General features: G+C 42.2%; 1 protein-coding gene and 1 non-coding gene across 2 annotated transcripts; both read left to right on the forward strand.

Annotated features, from left to right (window-relative positions):
* The first annotated feature begins 9,406 nt into the window (after positions 1–9,406).
* dnai4 (dynein axonemal intermediate chain 4) lies at positions 9,407–15,105 on the forward strand. The gene is made up of 17 exons (XM_028427153.1): positions 9,407–9,464; positions 9,546–9,706; positions 9,798–9,961; positions 10,397–10,503; positions 10,590–10,746; positions 10,875–11,014; positions 11,867–12,031; positions 12,120–12,305; positions 12,439–12,596; positions 13,185–13,271; positions 13,364–13,518; positions 13,608–13,768; positions 13,851–13,975; positions 14,079–14,177; positions 14,524–14,750; positions 14,825–14,978; positions 15,061–15,105. The coding sequence occupies exons 1-17, from the start codon at positions 9,407–9,409 to the stop codon at positions 15,103–15,105; spliced, it is 2,349 nt and encodes a 782-aa protein (XP_028282954.1).
* On the forward strand, positions 10,041–10,112 carry trnad-guc (transfer RNA aspartic acid (anticodon GUC)). Its single transcript has one exon. It is a non-coding gene; the product is annotated as a tRNA-Asp (tRNA).
* Positions 15,106–16,133: the final 1,028 nt, after the last annotated feature.

Here is a 16,133-nt window from a genome sequence, read left to right on the forward strand (position 1 = left end):
AAAATAAGATGTAGAACACACAGAAACAGTGATGAAAAAGGCTTCTGTGCCCATTCTTGTGAGGATCATTTAACTGGTCTTGTTGCTGTCCTTATTGGTTTTGTATACAATTTGTTTATCCATCACTGGTAATTGCCAAAATCTTTGCTACTGTGCCACACAGTCACTCACTCAAAACAACCACGTGAGTGTTTCAAGTGCCAAGAATTATGGACATATGTGACTTGATTATTTATTTATTCATGTATTTATTTATTTATTGTGCTTGTATTTGTGGTTGTCATCTGGGTAGCTGGGCTACATATTGAATGATGGTCCATCAAGGACCAGCACAGGTTTTTAGTAAATATTAGGGCCAAACAGCCAAACTTTTCGGATCAAAATCGTATTGTGTGTACACGTGGCCAACTAAGAGAGAGCGTCATACGACTTGTAAAGCTGCCACCAGAACTTAAAGTAACAGATAAGTATTCGATGTACCTGTGTATGATTTCATCCCCAAGAACCTGGCTTCACAACGCAGACAGTTTCACAGTCTACACACGGCCCAGAACATAACCAAAGCTGCTTTAAACTGCCCAAACAATTAGCAAAGATTGTGCCATAACACAGAGATGTTAAAGAAGGATACAGTTGTGCTATTAGTGTTACAAACGTGGAGGAATGTAATGATATATATATATATATATATATATATATATATATATATATATATATATATATGAGTCAGGTTCAAGTCCATACTCTCTATTTGAAGGACCGTATGAGGGCTGTTTGACATGAATACTGTGATGTATTCACATATGTATCCCTGTCCTGCAGACTAAAGTATATATTTTTATATGACAGATGTTTTGGAGAAAATGATTAACAATAACCATTTACACCCAGGTGAGATCGCGGCAGCTATTTGGCTCTTCAGATCCAGAGATCTCATAACTTCCTGTTCCACTGAAAACATGATCACTGTGTTGTTCACATCACTAATCAAGTCAAAAGCTGACTGGTGAATCTTTAGTTTTGGTTTTCAATTGTTGGTAAGATTTAGACAAATAACTCCTTATATTAAAAAAAACAATAAACAAACTACTACACAATGTTAACAAAATTGTCTCTTCCATGCAGGTGTAAATAGCCTCATCGGTTATTCCACCCCAGGTGCAAACATAGGACATAAAAAATTCTTATTAAAGGGTTACAAATGCATAGAATCAGTGGTCATGGTATTGGCAAAGAATTCTTAGAGCGTATTTATGTTCATTTCCAGTGTCATTATAATCATCTGGGTTTTTATTTTGAATATTTTAGCATGAAAGAATAAATTGAAAGAATAATATGATTCTTAGAGTCCTGTGAGAATCCACCCGAAGCCTCAAACCTATCACCCCCCCCCCCCCCCCCCCCCCCCCCCCCGCCCGACCTGAATCTGTGTTGTCCAAACCATTCATACACAACCAAATTTTGGCCATGTAACAAGTATAGTGATCACACAGACAATCCCCTTTAATTTATTCCGGCACATGATGTCACTATTAGCATGTAAGTGGCAGGATGTCACTGTGCCTGGTCATTACTGTCACAAGCCGAGGAGGAGACCGGCCCCCTTTCGGCTGCAGAAAACCACTTTTCATACACTGTTTCTGACTGAAGTCATTAGATTTATTTACAGAGAAATGGGAAACCTTCTATGAAAACCAGATGAGATGACTTGAAACATTACTAACTTATATGTGTAAAATCCATCTTGCAGTGCTGTAGGCTTGACAGCCTTAAAATGACTTTGGCTTGACAGTTTAGAGCAGACCTGGTAACAGATCGTACAACGGGCGTAAGGGTTACCTGGATGGTGTTTTGCTACACAGCTAGCCTTCTTATACTACCTATTCTTACACAACTTAAAGGCCTGCTGGTCACAATACAATAATGTTAATACATTTAATCAGCCGTTTATCCTAAAAATAAGCTGAATGTGAATGATCCACAGAAAACTATTTAAGAACTATCATATTTATAATAATCAGTGTTATTTTTGTCTTTTTTTTCTTTTACTGAATCTCTATTGATATGATACAGTATATAGATATTTTTTGAGTGTACGTGAATGAGAACTTTTTATACACGCTTGTCAAATTTGTTGCAACTTGTCATGACAACCGTGTCCACTAATGTGAGTGGATGGTCGGTGTATCTATCTTACAGTGAGGCCAATAATAAGCCCAGAGGGGGCACAGTAAGAAAACCTGCCATGCTCTGCATCTGCTTGAGGATCCTGAATACAGTCTTATGTGGAAATGTTGTTGGGATTTAGTTCATGTTCTGACTGCAGAGACAGTATGTAGGTGTGTGTATAGCCATCCGGAGTGTATGAACACTTTTGATTGGTCGTACAGTGAGCTACTAGCAGCTTGGTTTTACACCCCGGACATAGATCTCAGTATGGCAAATGTGTCTTATTTGCTTCGTGTCCTGGACTTCATTGCCAGTCTCAGAGGATGCAGAGAACACCAGCTAGCCCAGCACCGGTAGAGTTCAAAGATGCACCCACCTACATATCTAACAGTTGACTACCTATCCTGACTCTGAACACTCACAGGGGCAAAATATATGTGCATTTACCCCAGTGTTAGGGTGTGCTGTTGGACTGTCCTAGAAGACTGCATATTACAAGAATGCAAGGCAGTGCTAGTGTTTTATATTATGACGTCCCATAGGATCCAAAATAAGCAGTTCCGATATATTGCAAAGAACTGACACTGTAAATGGTTTTATTGGATACTCGCTGTAGGTTTAGCTTTGTTCTTTTCTATCAGATTTATAATCAGTTGAAGATTTGAGCTCCTAGCTCTTTATAATGATCTACAACAGTATCGGTTTCTTGTTTCTATTACTGTAAATAGACATTTGTATCTTTATATTCATCAGTATATCCTGTACCCAGACTGAAAGTTTGGGTTGCTAGCTTGGTGGAAATGCTAATGTTTAGCATAGACTAAAAGACATTTTTGAGGCAGGCCTGGAGGTGGTCCAGCTTCAGATTCATTCTTTCACCACCAGTGTTCAGTCTGCCTAAGAGAACTATTTGATTCTGCTTCTAGATTTGAGTGGGACTAAATCCAGGCCTGCTATCTGTTTGGTACAGTGCAAAAAAAAAAGCTGCTGTCACATGACAACCTTGGTACTCCAGTTAAGTGTAATTATTCACATTGTTTCATAATCGAGATTTTCTTTTTAAAAATGTTATATTTGGGTACATGCACAGCTGTAACACTAAAAAGCCAACGAGTCCTGAGGTGTTCTAATTTTTGGGAAGTAAGAGGTTTTCATCAGCCTGTTATCATGTGTATCATGCTGATAGTTGTAGGGTACACTGACAGCACATCATGTTTGTGAATGGTAGAGTGCTCTGTTGCTAGCTGCATGATTGTTAAGTGAGCCTTACAATGGAGGCAGAAGCAAAAAAAGGAAATGTGTTTATGAATTTCAATATCTGTGTGGTTACTCTCAGTGGCTATGTTTATATGTACTTTATTTATGACATGCACTCACTCATGTTCTCCAGAGTTTAGCATGATGTTGCTATATGTGACAAATAATGTTTTTTATTACGTAAATTTATTGTTTTTTTAGCGTTTACTAGCAAAAATGCTGCCACCACAATGTGCACAAGCTGGCTAGTGCCAATACTATCTTCTTCAAAACCAAGTAGGAAATTTCCCTTAAAATGCCAAACAGAAGCTAACACAAGTGCCAAACCTGCAGTTCCTCTAGTGGCCACATGAGGCTGGCTCCAAAAGTGAGTCAATCCCAACAGGGTCCACGTCTTTGCCCATATTTGGATTTTAGGCAGACTTAGTCGCAGCCAAGATGGCGACGGCCGGAACAGTCAACACTAGGGTTCAAAGCTGCTGTTCAGAAATCAGAGGAGGGTTCCATCCATCCCTATTTACAGTTAGTGTGTTTTAGCAGGACAGCAAATAAATCTCCAAAACAAAATGTCAAACATTGTGTACGTGTAAATACAGCCACTGAGTGAGGTCATCTCATCCATTCTGTGAATGCAACACTCAAAGCTTCATATACAAACAGTGGGATCATTCTGTGCAGGACTTGACGTGTTGATGGCTAACTGCAGAGTGGATGAAGAAATCATGTGACCAATAGATGGAACTGTTACTTCTGAGCTGACTGTGAACACATACATCAGTGACGGTGTACTGATAATGACGGACAGAGTTTCTGTTTTCCAGTGGTGTCTCTGTAACAAAATAAAGGTTTGATATCAAGCTGTTTCAGTGTGTAGCTGATCCTTCATGTCCTCCCATCATGCATCTGTACCCAGGTACACAATATATTTTTATATAATCACTTTGTAAAATCATTTTATTTCATCATTTTGCTGTGTTAGTCACAGTTGTTCCCAACAAATATCAAATTGAAGTTGTGCAATCAGCATGACCATTACAGTCCTCACAGCCTGCTCATACAACAACAGCTCCTTCTTAGCTAAACGCTAAACCCAGTCCGTCCTGTCCATCAGACTGCTGCATCACAAAGACAAAGACCGGAGCACCTCTGCTGGTTCTGTGCCGACAGACACGGCTCTGTGCTGCACTGTGGTCGGGCAGACAGTGACTGACTTGTCAGCCTTGCAGCAGTGTGGGAAGACTCTGTGGCTGCTGATTCAGCCAGAGCGCAATAAAGGGGTTGCTTAAGTGTAATGTAAAAAACACAAAAGAGGACAGAGCCCTGTGGAGCTTCTGTATTGCTGTGTCTGACAATAGTGTACAACAGATAAGGTGCTCCATGGTCCAGGACAGAAGAGGAGCTTCAACCTCTTGTCTTCTTCCCCAGCTGATCAGGCTGAATGACAGTATGTCCTCACCAGGAAAATGTAACATCAGATCAATACCAAGATATAAAATGACAACTGCGCAGGAGCGACCCGTTTTTAATGTCTAACCTTAGCCAGTATTAAACTTACCACAGAGCAAAATTAAATTTTGCTTTGAGGTCCATGTTGCATAGACCTCCACCATCCCCAACCTAACTCCTTACTCTGATTTAAGAAGCTGAATCGGCCTCATGTTCCAATGACATTGGGCAATACGAGACATGCATATCAGTGTCCTGCTGCAGGTCATGTTGCAGGGCTCTGGCAGTGCTCCTCCTGCTCCTCCTTGCAAGAAGGAGGAGGTAGCGGTTCTATTGCTGGGTTGTTGCCCTCCTACGGCCCCCTCCACATCTCCTGGTGTACTGGCCTGTCTCCTGGTATCTCCTCCATGCTCTGAACACTGTGCTGACAGACACAGCAAACCTTCTTGCCACAGCTCTCATTGATGTGCCATCCCGGATGAGCTGCACTACCTGAGCAGTGTATTTTGTTAACATAAACACATAATGTTGTATGTCGGACAATATCTGTATGCTCCAACATCATGGGCGTATTATTCTTAAGACCACTGCTCATTACCAGCCATGCTTTGTGGAAACATTTCTGTTCCTCGTAGTGTGTCATTATTAGCTCATTATTAGCTCATCTTGTGAGAGTTTTAAGATGTTTTCTTAATTTTCAGGAGCTTATTATGTTATTAAGTTTAATTTGCTGCTAAGAGACGTGGTTCAGGAAGTAGCTCACAGTGATGAAAAAGAAAAAAAGTGAATGTGTTATTAGGAGCGTTTCACACTAATAATAGCTTATTGAGTGACAATGATTATGAGGTCATTGGAATGTGGATCAGTCTGGTTATTGGGAGGGGGGTGCTGCATCGCAACATAAGGGCTACTGAGGGGTAACAGAGCAGACAGCCAGCTAGTGACCTGAATACAGTGACTCAAGAAAAGACAGACACTGAGAGGAAAGGGGGGGGGGTGATAAAGCTGGCATTGGCTGGTTATTGATTTAAAATGAAGCATGCTATAATATTTTTTCCTTCTGTTTGCCTTTGCTTGGTGCATTTGCCCTCAATCTCTACCTACTCTCTCTTTGCCACTGCAACCCTGCAATCTCAGCTGAGTTTCCATGGCAATAACAGGAGGGAGAGCTAGAAGAGCACACAGACTGGGAGTGGGAGAGGGATAGAGAGAGAGAGGGAGAGATGTGCCTTATTACATGTTTCAGCAGGAATGTAATCTAAGTGTGTTTATGGCAGTGTGTGTCCATACATACGGCACAGCATATAGCATGAGCTATATGTTAATTTATATGTATTTATTTATACACACACGAGCACGGTGCGCACACAGACATTGCAGACAAAGCTTTGATTGGCTGGTCAAATATTCACCATGGCAACTATGCCAGAGAGCTCAGTATGGGTTCAGCACACTGGATCCCACATATACACAGAAAATGGAGGTGAAGTGTGTGTGTGTGTGTGAGAGAGAGAGTTAGGATTTGGGACAGACTGACCAATCAGGGTTCAGCCCAAACAGAGGACTGCAGAGGATTCTGCGCTGTCTGACAGGGGTGTGTGTGCACTGTGCAAGGGCCAGGGGCCAAAATGAAAGAGGGGCAGCTCAGATATTTTTTTTCTGTGTTTATTGAAGAGCAACAAAGCATTCCTGTGTCCATAAAACTTTTACAATACTGTGCTAGAGCTTTCAGTTTACATGTTGTTGCTGCTTGTTACTGTTTGATGGTAGTGTACTGCAAATGTACTGTTCACACCCTAAATGTTATGTGTTAGGTTCTGAGAAGCCAAATGCAGACACTAAGGCAGACACAAGGTGAGCTTTAATTGAAAAGCCAAAGTCCAAAAACTCAGGGAAAAATGGGAACACAAGTTTTCAAAATAAAACAGGAAACACATGAGGGAGGTCAGTAATGAAAGCAAACCATGGAATACAGCCACACCAAAACAATTAAGAAAACTGAAGATTTAACAAACAACAGGAAACAGAACACAGGACCAAGGGATCACAACACTAAAACTGTTTTTGTCCCAGGAGATGTTTGTTTCTGCTGTAGAGTTAGAGCCACTCACTCAAGTGGCCATTAATGGAACTGCAGTTACTGGAGCGGAGAATCTTCATCAACAAATTGCATATATTGGCCCCTTTATGGTGGCTTCGTTGCTTAACCTCAGATGTTCCTGCATGTTAAATAGAGAATTTAGTTCAGCAGAGAGTTGCTGGCATAGACAGCAAAGTAGGAAATATACTGTACTGAAGCAGGTTTCTGTCCATCCCTGCCTGGTAAATATGTGTGTGACTTACGTACGTACGTTTACCATTTTGTAGCGCCTTACAAATGTATATTGAGAATTACCCTATATAGTGCACTGAATGCATCCCATAAAGCATCATCAAGACTAGCTTGAGCTCTCCACTGTTAGTCACATAATTCCAGGTGCACTGTTGACAGCTGAATAAGTATTGTTCCTTTTATTGGCCAGTACTTGTACACTACTTTTCATGATTTGTTGTGGGATACACTGAGTGCACTATAGAGTTCACATTTGGACAACACTACAAAACGGCAAACACACTATAAAAGGGCACCAGTGGTACCACCAAGTGTCAGCGTATAAACACATTTAAAGTGATGTGTACCACAGAGAGGTCAATATAAATCGAATAAATGTGATAATTACACATACGCATTACAAAGTGCATTATGGGTCCTCACCACCTGGTGATTCTGGTCAGAATTCTTCTTGGTTTACTGTGTCACAGCAGCTGATGTTATATAGTAACAAACGCTGACATCTGCTGGTCAAATCTGTGTATTGTAATAACTAACAGATGGGGATAACACTTGTTGTGATCGTTGTATGAGAAAACTTGTACAAACACCATATCGTTTGTTATATTATGTTGTTCAGGGCTAACACCACCCAGCCTTGTAATGATATGCTGTGCAGCTACTGTCCACAGGATGACAGGTGACGTCTGCTGATGATGGGATTTGCACAACACTCAGTACTGCTGGTCCCGGATCTCAGGACCACCAGTACTGAGACAGAGGCAACCTCAAATCTTCATTTTCCCCAAGGCTTCATTTTGGAGACCAGTTTTATTTTCTCTCTGCAAGCTTGACCTTGGTCAGATCCTTCATGGCCACAGTGTGTTTCTACTGTTTGCAGATAATACGCAGTTGTACATATATCATAAAACTCGAGTTTCTGATCCGTCCACTGAGTTCTCTGCACTGCCTACACATGAAACTGGCACTAAATTTCCTTCAACTAAATGTGAACAAAAAATGGAGTCATTGTCATGGATCACAGCAAAGGGAATCCTGCCATCTGCTGGTCCCCTGCTGAAACACACAGCGCCTCATGTTTATATGTCTCCTAATGTTTATGTCATCTCAGAAAATAGAATAATTACAGACCATTTAAATGCTTTTATTATCTTTACATCATTATTGCTGGCACAAACAAAAAGCTTTAAACAGCCTTCAGTAAGATCTGTGGTACAATCATCGTTTTTGTCTTTTGTTGTTATTAGTTTGATTGCTGCAAGGCAAACTCTTGTTCTTCACCCGCTTTCTTCTTCTTCTCCTTCTTCCGTACGTTTTTTTGGTGCAGCGTATCTTCAGCATACACTGACCGATTTCAGCCATTCAGCTATCAAAATGTTCATCTCACAGAGGACATTCCGGGTCAACTTCAAGTTATTTTTTAAAAAATTATAGTTTTTCAAATATTAAGCAATTTCTGCATCATTTTTAACATGGGAGTCTATAGAGGAGCCTTCAAAACCACCTTTAACTTTGACATGTAACTAGTTCCACATGCTTTCAGCTACACAAACTGACATCATTCTGTTCAGATCTTCAAGGGCTAGTAAACATGTTTCGTTTTCAAAATATTAATAAAAATTCAAAAGCCATTTAACATGGGAGTCTATGAGAGAGCCCTTCAACGAGGGTCATCTGCCAAATGTATCTCCTCCTACAAACTTCAAGCTACAGACTCAAGTTTAGCCTTAAAACACTCATTATGCTGCTCTATAAAACCAGTATTCAGAATTTTCTAATTCCAAATACATATATAGTTGGAGTGGTTTTTGAGGTTACATGGCTATTACCATGGTGACAGGCTGACACACAGAGGCATACAAAGCAGCCATATTTGTAGTCTTTATCACATTTTAAGCATTATATGTATCATTGATCATCCTTCAGCTGTATACTACTTTTCCACATTTAAATCACACAGCCTGAGCTTCTTATAGTCTTATGGTATTATTCCAGCCTCAGACCTTTCATATGGTGTATTCACAGGCTATTATTATTATTATTATTATTATTATTATTATTTTATTATTGTTATTATGTGTTGTTGTTGTTCAGCTCAGGTTCCCACAGCTTCCTGTATTTTCGGATCACTTCCTGTACGGCAGCCTTTGCTCAAGAGGCGTCCGGTCGCCATAGCAACGTCGTAAAAGTGGAAACGCTAATATGTCTACCTCGGTGGTAAAAGAGGAGAAAAAGAAGCGTACTCTGGTACTCAAGTCGTAAGTGAAACCTTTTTTTTTCCTTGTAAATAAACTGTATGCTAACATGCTAACCGTGATGCTACTTTCTGTTGTTTTGCTGCCTTCTAGAGCGACAAATGTTTCGGGCGCTCATGGAGTCAAACAGAGCTTCAAGCACACCAACAGTGTGCTCTTTTCCACGAGCAGGAGGAGCCTCACCCTGGGTGTGGGCAGCAAAGTTCTGGAGAAGAGCACCACTCAAACTCCGAGACCGGCCGTCCGGGTAACACTTGACAGCTCAGTCACAACGTGCAGGAAGCTGCATGGTCTCTCCGCGGTCTGTCTGACTGTCTGACTGACTGATCTGTTGGCAGGTGTTCGATAAGGAGAACAACGACGTCACTCCGCTGCCCCTGTACCAGGCGGATCCAGGAGCAGCTCAGGCCAAAGCCAGCAGGTTCCTGACGGAGGAAATGTTTGCAGGGTCAGCATCAGACCAGACGACGACCATAGGCAGCTTCAGCCAGGCGCACTCCAGGTGGGTGCAGGCTGACATGAAATGAGAAAAAATGACAGTGAGTTCTGAAAATACCTGAATTGGACCTCTATTAGAGGGTTCCTCGTTAGTATAGTGGTGAGTATCCCCGCCTGTCACGCGGGAGACCGGGGTTCAATTCCCCGACGGGGAGGTTTCCTTTTATGCAATTTCCCCATTGTGGGACTAATAAAGGTTTCTTAATCTTAATCTTAAATATAAATTACCATTGATTGATTCAAGGCAAAGGCACAAAATTAAATCTGTAGACTGAAGCATGGCAGTGGTAGTATCATGGTTTGGGGATCCTTCTCAGATACAGTGAGAATGATTAAAATTCCGGAAGGATGTCAACAATCATGTAATTATGGGCAACTCTGTCAGGTCTACAAGGTCTATGAGTCACTGCCTATGAGGTCGACATGTGCTCGTTTACAGGTCAGGGCTGTGGAGCAGCAGAATATCAAGCTCGTCTACCCTAGGGTCAGTCACCGAGGAGATTGAGGATATATTTGCCAAACGGGACCTGCCCATCAGCTTCCCAGGTTCACTACAAAAATATGCATACAGTAATTGTCGTTTCTTCCAAATACCTTGTTGTGTTTGTTTAAAAGTTTTTGTTTCCTGCTAGTTCTGAAGAAGAAAAAAGACCCAGTGGAAGAATGTCAGACTGAAGAAATGCTGGACGAGAAAAAAGTAGTTGGTCTGAGTGAGACTGACACCTTCTCACTGCTGGACATACCCAGCACCTCTGTGTCGGTGGATGCTGATGATGCAAAGGCAGTCATGTGAGTGAAGTCCTCTACTTCTTCAGTGATCAGACAGGGACATGTAGCCATGCTGCACAGTACTTGTGGAAGTGATCTTTTGAGAAGTGTCCTCTTGGTTGTAACAAGCTGCTGCTGCGTTTTCACAGAGAGAGTAACAACCAGTACGTCGAGCTCTGCAGGAGCAAAGCGGGCTACGATAAGTATGTGGATCGATGGATGGAGACGGTGCATGGAGCGCTTAAAAACAAACATGTCCAGTGTGACAGAGTGTTCTTGGTGGATGCAGGTAAAACTTGCATGGATTCTCAAAGACACAATTCATGTCTGGTAGTTTGATTTAAACAGACATCATGAACATAATATTAGTCTTTGTCTGAAATTGAGTAGGGCCCGATAGATATTGGATATCAGTATGTCGGCCAATAATCCTAATATGTGTATGGTATACTAGGCAGTTGCTAGGCAACAGGGTTAGGTTAGAGAAAACCTGGGCAAAATGTGTCCAGAAGAGGTCCTTATGTTGGGTGGCCCTTTTTAATGAGGCACATGGACCAGTCAAAGATTAAGATTAAGATTAAGATTGAGATTGAGATTAAGAAACCCTTTATTTGTCCCACAATGGGGAAATTGCGTTAATGCAACAGCACAGATACAGAAAGCAAAAAAATAAGATAAGATGAGCAAAACTATAAACATTATAAAATAAACTAGCAATAAAATATACAATAGAGCACCCAAAAATGAATAAAGTCAGTGACTGATATGTCTTCTTACCATACATGTACACGTCACAACAAGAACAGTAGATATGAAAATACAATGAGCATTAACCGAACTGGCTGAAAGGACTGCCCTTTATCAGCATCAGACTCAACCCTCACAGGTCCCTTAACATCACACACAGCATCATGTCAGAAAGGTCTGATAAAATCCCAATTTATCAGACAAGCGAGGGAAAACATGCTCACATGTTAGAATGGGTCATTATGTCTGGGAAAATAATTCAGCAAACTGTTGCCTGCTGGATTTAACAGTGATTGTTCGTCATGTAAAGAAGAACACACTGATGATGTTGAACTGGCTGTTTGGTTTGGATCATGTTGGATCATTTGTGCTTTGGTTGTTCCTGTATCCGTAGCTGTGACTGTTACCCCCTGGGATATGTACGACACCTTCTGCGGAACAAAGCAGGAAGAAGCAGCGGTTAGACCTGAACCAGAGAAGCCTGCCTACGTAGAGGCTGCTTTGGACTCCAGCAGGGCTGCAAGCAGGAGCTTATCGGTGGACAGCACAGTCAGCACAGGTGACTATGCACTCACATTGTTTCAGTGCCAGTCTGAAAAGGGTTCACTGACAGGTTTATTATTTTTCTACCACATGTTTCGCTTCAGTCAGTGTTTCTAGCTCACTGAGGGAACTGGAAGCAATTGACAGCAGTGGAAAGACAGAGGCAGACATGCAGCTCATCATGATGTCAGAGGAGTTCCAGCACTCCTTGCTTGTAATGGAGAGGAGCATCCTGCTGAACCGCTTCCAGCCTCTGCTGTCTGCTTATAGACAGCTGCCGGTGCTACAAGGTAATCCCAGCTCATTATCACAGCAGGGGGCACGTTTTTCTCATCAGAAGCAGCGATTTATGAGGTTCAAAAAAAAAAAAAGATCTGGTACTATACACGTATTCATATATTGCCTCTATGCCATTGGTGACAGAACCAGACAGTCCAGAGAGGCCTGAGGCTGAGGAGAACATAGATGGTGATACAGAGAGCGCTCATCGTCGTCCAGCCCTGCAGAGTCTCTGGGTTTTCAGCTGTGAGCTCAGCAGAGGACGGCGCATCAGCAGCATGACCTGGAACAAGAAATACCCGGTAACAGAGGCCAAAGACTTTAGAATGCTCTGTAAAGACACTTCCTGTTTGATGCAGATGGCTTCTTTATTCTTCTCTCGTCAACATCATGTGGAGAAGTTGGTTTGTTGGTTGTTTTTAAATGCTTTGAATTTGCTTTGCATTTTTGTCATCAGCTTTTCGTGTATTAACTAATTAACACCTTGTTTTTGGTTATACTATTGTTGCCAAATTGCAGGTGTTTACTTAGCCAGACTATAAGATATCCATTGTTTTTTGTGAGTAGTTGCCACGGCAGCACAGTGAAACTTCTTACGTATTTTTAGCTGTAGTGTTAAGATGCTAAAGAAGCCAAATATCTGCAATTTGGCATTTTTCAGTGTATACAGTGATTTAAATAGACACTCTGCACTGTGTATCAGCCCACATTCAGAATTCAGGTACTGGAATTGGTTGCAGGAAAGAAGTGCTGCAGAGGATCTTGACCGAATAGTGATAGTATATCATCAGTAATAACTGCTATACATTCATGGTCTTACTACTGCTCTGGTTAGAGGAGTTAAATAAATGCATAGCTTTAGACGTATTTACATATGTTCTGTTTTCTAGGATCTCCTGGCTGTGGGCTACTGTGAGAGTGAGTCTGGGAACCAGAAACCAGGTCTGGTGTGCTGCTGGTCCCTCAAAAACCCTACGGTATACCTTTGTGTTGACCTGATTTTCAGCAGATTGTGAAACATAGACGTGTAGTATGGCGTTGTCATGTGTCTCCTCTCTCCCCCCCCCAGTGGCCTGAGCGAATCATCCACTGTGACAGCCCTGTGACTACTTTAGATTTCTCAGCCAGCAGCCCAGGTCAGCTTGCTGTGGGGATGCATGATGGCAGCATAGCCATCTACAACATGCAGAGTCAAGACACAATGTCGCGTTTCATCAGCACCCGGTGAGGAGAATATTGTGTTGTGCGTGTGTGGATGGTCCAGGTCTTTTTTTTTTGTTTTATCACACAACTGAAAAAGTGTCTCTGTGCAGTGAATGTCTCAACCAACACTTGGGGCCGGTGTGGCAGCTCAAGTGGACTCAGCAGGAGCTGAGCCTAACAGGAGACGAGAATGAGGAAGCTCTCATCTCTGTGAGTGCAGACGGCAGAGTCAGCAAGTGGTTCGTCTTCAACACAGGCCTGGACTGCATCGGTACTGTACTCATTGACTCTGTGAACGATGTCAGCCCTGAGAGTGCACACATAATGTCTGACTATCACATCTCCTGTCACAGACCTGATGAAGATCAAGAGGATTGTTAATATAAAGAATAAAGCTGGAATGAGCAGCGCAGTGAAGACAACTGAAAGTGTTCTGTCATCGCTGACTCCTGGTCTGTGCTTCGACTTTCATCCAACAGTAGGTTTTTAACAGATATTCACTCATTCTCTGAGCTAAAACACAGAACATACTTCTTTTTTTTGCTCAAAGACTGAAACCACTTTGTTACGCTGTTCCACAGGACTCTAGTATCTACATGATCGGTACGTGGGAAGGTCTGATCCACAAGTGCTCCTGTACCAACACTCAGCAGTATCTTGACACCTACAGGAAACACTATGTAAGTATTTCAGAATAAAAGTCACCACTGTTTTAGGCTGTGATCTGTGGGTTTGGAAAAAAAAGTTGTCTGATAGTAGTGTGGAGACACCTGTGAAGATCCGCTAATCCTAATCCTCTCTATTACACCATGAATATTGTTGTGAGCCCCACAGATCAGGAGCTATCTTGTCATTGGTGAATAGTTGTTCTGTTCCCCAGCAGGGGGCGGTATAACTTCAACCATTCAATAAAACCTCAACTCCCTGATGAATCCCTTTGTAGTGCTCTTACACTCGTAGTACAGCCCAGTGCAGGACCCAGTGAATATATATAATACGTGTGCTTCTTCCTTTCTGTCCTCTCAGTGTCCTGTGAATTGCATCACATGGAGTCCCCTGAACCCTGATGTGTTCCTGAGCTGCTCCTCTGATTGGACTATCCAGCTGTGGAAGCAGGACCACACCAACCCCGTGTTAGGCTTCACCTGTGCGCAGAAAGCCGTGCGCGACATCAAGTGGTCTCCGAAGTGGGCCACGGTATTTGGAGCCATTAACGATGGACAGCTAGAGATATGGGACCTGAATGCAAGCCTGTGAGTCAGCCTGAGGAGGGAGGAGTCTGTCTTCTGTGTTCTCTGTCTCACTTATGATGTGTCCTCTGCTTCAGCCTGGACCCTGTCGTTGTGAAGCCTGCTGCTCCCGGGGTGACGATGACATCCCTGCTGTTCACCCCAAAGTCAAACTGTGTCGTGGTAGGAGACAGCGTTGGACAAGTGACTGTCTACCAGCTGGAGAACCTGAAAGTGGGAGAGAGCAACCAGGTAACGCTGCAGGGGGAGCAGGCAGCCAAGTACAGGGGGTCACTGCAACACTCTAAGCTATGTTTTTTTCTTTTGTTTTCAGGTGGAGGTTGTGGAAGAACTCCTTCTCTCTGCAGCTTCAAGATAACTTTATGAAACTTTACATTACCTGTGCAGACTTGATGACCTCCGAGTTCGGTTATTTCTGCTCATTACTTCAAGTGTATCAATAAATAGTATTAAAAGTCCTATGAAGTCATACTAAGCTCATTTATAAGGCTTCAGAAAGGCTGATGTAATGATTTTGGGGAACTGTTGTCATGGTAACACTCAACTGTTTACATGCACACAATAGTCCGATTAAGGTCCTTATTCTACTTAAGGCCACATTCTGAATGAGGTATTTACATGCACTTCAGCTACAGGAATATCCACACATGTTATTAACAAACATAATGCAGACACAATGTTTTATAGCACCAAAAATATAGGCCGTCTTATGTGCGCCATCATTAAAACATTTATACATAAATATCTGATCATTGTATCGTGTCATGTTCAGTTAAAATAGTGATGATGATGATGATGATGATGATGAGTTGGAATTTATGGCTAGTTGAAAGCAGCTTTGACTGCTATTAAACCTAAATGTTACTCACATTTATACACCACTGATTGTCTCTCAGCTACTTTCATGACCAGGTCCACGTGCATGTGATCTGTGCACACTCCACAGGTTAAACAGCATCTTCTGGAGAGAAAATCACATCACAGCAGCACATCACGAGGCTCATTCAACAAACTCAAGCTGTTAGAAAATGCTATAAAATGCTGCGGAATAGAGTGCTACAGTGTGATTAAGGTGTTTACATGCTGTAAGGATACAACTGAGATCGACATATCCACATGTTTGAAAGCAACACCATGTCGTTTTTCAGCTTCCAAACTGTGTTTCCAGAATCACTCTGATGGTCCATTAACTCACAGCAGGTTTGTTGGCACCTGGATGGAGTGCTTCATTTATCAAAGGAAGAGGCAAAGAGAGGCTTCTGTGTGTGAGCGGAGCCTTTTCCACAGGAACCAGGCTAGACATCTATGGTTGGCCAGGACAATATGACATTAGTGCTTCAGACTCACATCACACTACGTGCTGCACACTGGGAAGAACGACACTCT

Source organism: Parambassis ranga, chromosome 17 (genome assembly GCF_900634625.1).
Source record: "Parambassis ranga chromosome 17, fParRan2.1, whole genome shotgun sequence".
Lineage (NCBI taxonomy): Eukaryota > Metazoa > Chordata > Actinopteri > Ambassidae > Parambassis > Parambassis ranga.